Genomic DNA, 8,101 nt, shown 5'->3' on the forward strand with positions numbered 1-8,101 from the left:
CCCTTATTCAGGATATTTTTTACTTCTGAGGCGTCCTGATAGCAGCGCCAACTGTACCTTATTTCTGGTTACATAATTGATTATTTCCAACTAATATTTTACTTAACCACCACATAGTAATTATGAAATGATTGAATGTTTATTACTTGTTGCAGCAGAGACATGATTTAACTTAAAATGGCGTTTACATGCATAAAGGGAACTGTCTGAAAAAACAAGGGCAGTATGGAACATTCACTCTGAAACAGAAATATATGACTGTTTCAATCATCAGATTCCGATCACTAGTTTAATATCTTGGTTGATCTGTCCTCAGTTGCTGGTGTTTGTGGGTACCTGGCTGGAAAGATGTCCTACATGAAGACATGCCAGGAGAAGTTTAAAAAACTGGAGAATTCCCCACTGGGAGAGGCTCTGCGCCAGGGACATCGGACATTTCCACCTCAGTTAGGGCTATGTTTTATTTATTTATTTATTTATTTGTTTATTTACATTTCACTTTTTTGTTCAATATGATGTATGTGGAGCTGGGGTAGAACACTTGCCTTTTGTACAGGTTGCAACATCTATAGCCCTTTTCACACTGGCTCTCCTACCCGGGTCCAGACCCGGGTTCTAGCTACCTACGTCACAATCCCAGTTAGTGTGGAACCACATACCTAGGTCATACCCTTAGGATGTGGGTTGACATGCTTTGACCCGGGTTGAGGGAAACAAAAAACATGACATCCATTCTTAAGCCAACAGAACAACTAACAGCCATGTCTGCGTGAAGGTTTCACTTCCGCAAGGAACATTTTTTTAATTCTGTTTAGCCATATTTTTGATGCTTGAGACACACCCTGTCAGATTGCAGCAGGGATGAAGAAACATTTACTCTAATCTGCATCTTGGCTGACGGTTCAATCCAGAGAAGCTTGGATGGAAGCGTCCGTAATAAGCTGCTTCTGGGTCATTGATATCGCGTAGCTGACCCGCATGACACCTGATCCTGACCCGGGTAGAGCATGCCAGTGTGAAAGGGGCTTGTGTAAGTGATTTCTGGTTGCAGCACTTGTATGCGTAGGGCAAATTTTGATTTGAGATCTGATAAGATGGCTAGAAAACGTGCACATGTGTTTGATTTGGAGGTCTCTGCTACAGTGGCAGTGTCTATGGGGGGGTGAAATCTATTTAAGTGTACCATGCTAGATTACAGCAACTAGTTTTTATTGTGGAAAACGATAACATGACGCATAACATAGGTTACCTAATTCCAGCAAGGCATGTACACTGTGTTAGCTAATCCAATTTTCCCACTAGTTAAAGTGGTCCAAACTGGAAGTCTGTTTGCCTAACATGGCCGATCATGTCAGTATGCGCTCGGACATGATTAGGCTTCTGGGTTATGGCAGGAAATGGCCTGCGGTGACGTCGAACCAGAATGAAGCACACACAGGTCAGGTAACTGCAGTTTACCAAAAATACTTGGCGTGTGCCGTTTTATTAAATACACAAAAATAAATAAAATATTTAAACAAAAATAAAACACTGGTCACAGAGCAAAAATAAGAGATAAATAAAAACAAATCTTGAACACAATAATAACTGTTAAGGTCCGCCTGGACAGTATCCTTCCCGGATCCTTTAAGCGTTTTTAGTTTTGTTTTCTTTTCTCTCTCTTCTAACATTCTGCCTCTCGAACACCCTACCCCGGAGTGCAGAGAGCTGCAGGTATTTATACAGGTGACCATCTCCTGATTAACAACAAATGAATCAATTAATTCGGGAGACGGCCACCTTGTGCACAGGTTTTTAATGTGGATGGGGCTTCCCATGCACGCTCCAAAACAATAACAAAACTAAAACACAGCTATGCCGTCATACCATAAATAATAAATAAATAAACAAAACACACTGCGGTTTGCCGTCATCTGTATATAAAGAAGTAAATAAATCATAATACGTAAATAACACGGGCGGAGGGGGAGATCCCGTTCTAAAAATAAACAATACGATCAAACAACAGGGCTTTCCTATCACCCTGCTACATATCCCCCTCCATGTGCAAAGCACACATGGCCCCAACGGCCACCTCCCCCTTTAGTCTCAATGTCCCGGAAAAGGGGGAGCAAGGTGTCGATGGGGGCGGCCATGGTGGGAGGTCCTTCTCCCCCCACTCCTTCGTGGCTGGCAGCTCCCTCTTCTGGGGCTTCAGCCACTGTTCCTCCTGCCCCCCTCCACTTTTTTGTAGCCAGCCCCGGCGCTTCCTGCTGTCCTGTAGGAGTAGTAGCGGCCCCAGGCGGCACAGAGCCCTCAGCGACTGTAAGAGAAACGGAGGAGAGACAGGCAACCCTAGGGGATAAAAGAGACACACAAGCAGCCCCAGGTGTAACATCCTTGGACGGTGCGAGGCAGGGCAGCAGCAGACCCTCGGGAGGTGATGGCGGGAGGAAAGACCGGCCTAGCTGTGGTGTGGGTGTTGGCCCTCTTCGCCGCCACTACGACCGGGCGTTTCTCCCCCATGCTCCCCTCAGCAACCTATGCAGGGTCTGCTGAGGTCTGGCAGCATCATGCCCTGGTCCCTCCAATGCTGAAGGGAGATCCTCCTGCAGCTCCTGCTTTTCTCCCTCTAGCGAGGTTGGAGACAGAGGCAGCTCCTGCTGCTCTGCTCCTGGTGGTGGTGGACACAGAGGCAGCTCCTGCTGCTCTGCTCCTGGCGAAGGCAGCACAGGCTCCCCCCCCCTTCTGGCGGCGAAGGCGGCAGGTGCTCCTCCCCGTCTGGCTGCAGTGGGGAAACCAGCAGGTATGCTCCCTTTTAGTTTTGTTTTCTTTTCTCTCTCTGCTCACATTCCGCCTCTCGAACACGCTACCCCGGAGTGCAGAGAGCTGCAGTTATTTATACAGGTGACCATCTCCTGATTAGCAACAAATTAATCACTTAATTTGGGAGACAGCCACCTTGTGCACTGGGTTTTTAATGTGGATGGGGCTTCCTATCCATGCTACAAAACAATAAGAAAACTAAAACACAGCTACACCATCATACAGTAAATAATAAATAAATAAACAAAACAGACGGCGGTTCGCTGTCATCTATATATACATAAATCATAAATAAATAAATCATAATACATAAATAACACGGCCTGTTCTAAAAATAAACAAACAATACGATCAAACAACAGGGCTTTCCTACATACACCCCTGCTAAATGGGTCTATAATAATGCGTGAAATTATGTTTTGTATTTTATTTTTTGGCTTTAGAGTTGTGAAAGTTATACAAAGATAATTTATATAAAATATGTAATTCCCAGAATTTGCATTTATAAGATGTGCTTTAATTGCTAATTTTGTTTTAATGTATTAAGCTATTCTGTTAAACAAAAAAGTGCAATGGTGAGGGTGGGGCTTCATCTTCAATCACTGGCCAAAACTCAAATCTGTATAAGTAACTGAGCTGCTCAAATAACCCATTTAACAGTGTTATCAGTTCTGTTCTTCCTGATTTCCATTACATGAGAGTAGATGTTAAAACGTCATGCTGATTTGAACTCTGCTCTCGCCAAGATAAAGGGCAACTAAGACGTAGCTTTGCAGTAAACTAATGTGATCCATCTCCATCCATTTGCGTTTCTTTCCATCTGATGATGTAGATATCCTTCTGCGTGGTGTTGATGGCTGAAGTGAAATGCTGGCTCCAGGGATCAGCTTATTTTGCCTCCCCAGCACATCGGCACACACAACGGCCGCGATGCTGGCTAAGCAGCTCAGAGCACTACCAAGCAGTTTTTGTCCCTGATCTGGGTGAAGAAACAGAAATATGTGTTGTTGCTGAGAATCGCAATGCACCCAGTGACATTCCTGTCCTTTATTAAAGAATTCATTCTTCACTGGTACAGAGAGATTGGCTTTACTTGTATATTTTGTATACTTTCTGTACAAATACCAGTATAGATATGCATGCAAATGTCTGTTAAAAAAAACATCCACAAAGCATCTCAGGGAGCGCCAGGGACTTCCTGCCAAATTAATACTCTTGAGACATGCGTTTGGAATCTAGAGATTTTATTTTTCATGCTGCAATTTAAAGTACTTTTAAAGATATCACCAGAAAGCTAACCTTCAAGGGTCTGTGAAAAAAGATTCTGTTTAATTGGTTTTATTACCAAGGCACTTTCTAATAGTGCTATTTTTACACTTTTTGTTGAAATATATGTACGTTTGTTCAAAGGTTGTTTCGGTGCTTTAATTTTGGATACAATATTTCATCTGCTTGCTTTATTTTATGCTAAAAGCTTTTGTGAGAAAGTGTTGACATGTTTTTCTCTGCTTTAGCTTAAGATGCTTTGCTGAATATTGCTAATTAGTTGACAATGTAGGAAGGGAGGAAAGCTTCAGCATTATATACACACATTTTTACTCCTTGTATATTTGAAGCTCATTATTTATAAGCTCGTGTGTGCATTACAGATCAACATTTTCCTACTATTCATAACTGTTTCCTTCATTTTCAAATGTTTTGTGCACTTTGATGCAATTCAAAACAATTCTACATACAGTACTTGTTTCAAGAAGGTACATGCTTGTCCACGAGTGCCTCACTTGCTAGAAGTGCAGCTGCGTGGTGCGCAGGGTGAGTCATACAGCGCAGGTTCGTGTCCTCACTGTGCGAAGTAGGCTAGTCTTCACTGGGGACTTTGAAGGAAGTGTCGCTTTGGCTCTGGCACTCCTGTGGTTTAGGTAGGCAAAAACGGCAGGGACTGTTTCTCCTAATCGTGCTACAGTGAACCCCGCTGGGCAGTGAGCTCAAAGGTGGACACCTGCAGGTCTGGCCTTTATCCTCCAGAGGTCAGTAGCTCACTGACATCCGCTCAAGTGCCTTGGTAAAAAAGGAAGTTGACTTGGTTGTGGGATCGGAGAATGCCCACTGAATCTTCTGGGTCCCTGAGCCATGTGGGGAACTGTTGCGGTGAAAAGCGATTGGGCATTCCATATTGGGGAAAATAACAGACACACTAAAAATAAATGTATTGTGTGCTGATGAAAACTGGATTAATATTTTTTTTGTTTTCCAGATTTGCCCCTCAGTCTGAGCTTTCAGATGCGGAAAAACCAGACTATCAATCTTCATTTCAGTCTGTGCTTCAACCCCCTCAAACTTCCTCAAGCTATTCCGAGGACTTCAGCTACACTGATCGCTCCCTGTCCACTTACGAGCCAGCCCAATTCAGCTCTTCTCCTTCTGGAGCCGAGGACTTCAGCCCTCAAGGTACACAAAAAACTATTATTGCTTTCCATTTGCACTTGGGTGCCTCATTAAAAAGTTAACTTTAATGAATGTTTTTTTTTTGTTTTTTTTCCTTTTTCACAATACAGCCACATTGGCAAGGGTTCAATTAAAATGATTGGGTAGATCTTATAAGATTTGTTTAGGTCTACAGATAAGTGTGTAAGATAATAATAATAATAATAATGTTACAATAACTGTAAACAAACACATTAAAAAAGTGTACAATAACATAAAGGGTGGTTAAACAGTTGAATTCCACAAGGGATGTGATAAGAGTAAGCAAATATTGACTTTGGCAATGAATGAAAACAGAAGTTGTTTTTTTCCTTATTGTCTTGTCAACATGGAAAAGGTTAAGTGACTTGCTTGCTGAGTTAGTGGCTGAGCTGGGATTGAACCTGGAACTTCCTGGTAACAAGCCCCTTTCTTTAACCACTGGACCACCAAGGCTTCTATGTTCTATTATTGTGCTTTGAGGATTTTACCTGACGAGTGGACAACTTGTTCGAATTCTTGCAAAAAAAATTATGTAAGACCTTTTTTATGAAGCAAACTACATAAAGACAGAGGGTGTGTTAAGTAACCGAGCCGTTGAGTGAAAGAACCCTCTGAATGTCCTGCTTAGCTCTGCTTCTGAGCTGCTCACAGTGCTACAGAGCAGATTTCATTCTTGATGACAATAAATTCTCGCTCAGAGCTGCTCACTTACTTAACGCACTCAACAGCTAGCTTTCTGATAGGAATAAAACTATTGTAATATTATACAGTTGAAGGAAGGAATGGTTTAATTATTCTTTTAGTTTACTGCTAGTTTATACCTATGATTTATTGCCAAAACACTTGCTTTAAATATATAAATGTCCTATGTTCCTTTTTTGTGTGTGGTGTTTTTCTTTTGGTTGTTTTTTTTTAAGTCTGCATTTAACAGACTCCTTTCACCTAAGGAGTCCACTTGTCCAGCTTGTGTGGACACTATCTTTTTTCTGCTTTAAGTCATATGTTTATATTTTATATGTGGTTTTCATCCAGAGTGCCTTACAGGCCCGTCATTCATTCCAGCTCAGTGCAACATAAACTTGAAATATACCATTGTCTAGCCTGGTGTGTAACATATTGTAGCGATCTTGGTTAACGCAAGCAGGCGCGTCACACAGGGCAAGACAATCCACACACAGGCGGAGGCGGGTGGGTGAGAATCCAGGACCTCTTGATTAAAGCATAGCTCCAATACTGCTGTGCAAAGGAGCAGGAACGTATTTTGGGCTTATGTCTCCATGTTCGATTACTTCACCTACCAGCCCTGCTGCTGCCTTCCCCTGTGCACACTACAATATGTTCATGCTTAAACTACACATGTGCTTTATAATTTCTGTGTGGGTTTCAATGTTGCTACCCAGCCTGCTATTATATATACGTTTATTTTATATATTACATTTGTTGAAAATCTCATTTATTTACAGTTAACTCAGAATGAAGGCGTTACAACACATAATAGAAACATATTTACATGACACATTTTTACATGATGCTGGAATTTACAGTACTTGGATGTGATTTTAAGGTGTATGAGAACACTCATTATCTTCTCTTCTCAGCACCTGCCCTACACATAGAGGATGAGACACCAAAAAAGACACCAATAATGTACGAAGAGTTACGAAATAAAAACAGAGAGAACTATGAGGTGACGATGACTCAGAAAGCTGAGGTGCTGCTCAAACCCCAGCAGGACAGAGCCCCTAAAACCGAAGGTAATGTGGTAAACTGTATTCGAGACAAGGAGGCTTCAGTGTCAAGACCTGCCTGCTTTAAGATAGTGAATGGGGGGTACATGTCAGTTTGTGCCATTATGCAATACCTGTTCACAATCTGAGTTTTAGTTACATTTGTTTTTCACATGCGGTCATAATGTGATCTTTGCTATACTCCAGCTTCAGTTTAAAAAACAAAAGTGTGAGAACCCCCAACTAGAAGCACATTCAATCTTTTAGCAGCTTTTCACAGTAACATTGCTGCTTTTCCTATGACTGCAGTGTTTTCAGTGTTTCTGTGTGTGACCTCTTTAGATTACATGTAGGTATTTATTTATTTTTTCTCTGCAATTACTGTTTAGAATTGAAGGTAATAAATATTAGGTAAGATGTACCGGAATTGTTTTGTCATCTATTTACAGTATGTCCTTTAACATCTGAATGTGTGTTTGGGTTAATTTGTAGGGATACCAGAAGTCACAGTTGGTCACAAACATTATCCTAAGCAATAGCAAGAGGCAAAGATGTGTCAAGGGATGGTTACAGAGGTCACACAAAACATACCTGTAGCAGATTAATAACATTAATTTGAAGCAATTCCAAAGACTTTTTTTGTTGGTGTAATTTATAATATCCTTGTTAATGCAGCTATGGTTGACAATTTAATTGACCGTTTGTTCATCTGAACTTGAATTGTTTTGAAAATGCAGTTAGACATTTGGGTTTTTTTGCAAACGGCAACTTAAGACCTGTGATTAAGGGTTTTTAATTCTCTACAACAACCCATAAAGTTTTCAAAAAGTATGTGTTTTATATATATATATATATATATATATATATATATATATATATATATATATATATATATATATATATATATATATATATATATATATTATATATATATATATATATATATATATACACAACACTCCCCCCCCCCCCCGTTTTTCACAATTCTTTTAAAACATATATGGAGATACCTGGGACGAATAAGAGGACCTGTTGACAGGACCTGTTGAAGACTTTCAACACTGAATGCAGATGCCTCTCCAGCAGGATAAAATGAAAATGCT

At 40.8% G+C, this 8,101-nt stretch overlaps 1 protein-coding gene across 2 annotated transcripts in view; it reads left to right on the forward strand.

Annotated features, from left to right (window-relative positions):
* LOC121319921 (OCIA domain-containing protein 1-like) overlaps positions 1-7,694 on the forward strand; it is a 13,771-nt gene extending 6,077 nt beyond the window's left edge. The window contains exons 5-7 of one of the 2 annotated variants that reach the window (XM_041257885.1): positions 317-446; positions 5,060-5,253; positions 6,870-7,694. In XM_041257885.1, coding sequence (XP_041113819.1) covers positions 317-446; positions 5,060-5,253; positions 6,870-7,147 — 602 coding nt within the window. In that variant the 3' untranslated portion in view covers positions 7,148-7,694. The remainder of the gene's footprint in view (positions 1-316; positions 447-5,059; positions 5,254-6,869) is intronic. The other variant, XM_041257894.1, reaches the window with a different exon arrangement.
* The last annotated feature ends 407 nt before the right edge of the window (positions 7,695-8,101 follow it).

Source organism: Polyodon spathula, chromosome 1 (assembly GCF_017654505.1).
Source record: "Polyodon spathula isolate WHYD16114869_AA chromosome 1, ASM1765450v1, whole genome shotgun sequence".
Lineage (NCBI taxonomy): Eukaryota > Metazoa > Chordata > Actinopteri > Acipenseriformes > Polyodontidae > Polyodon > Polyodon spathula.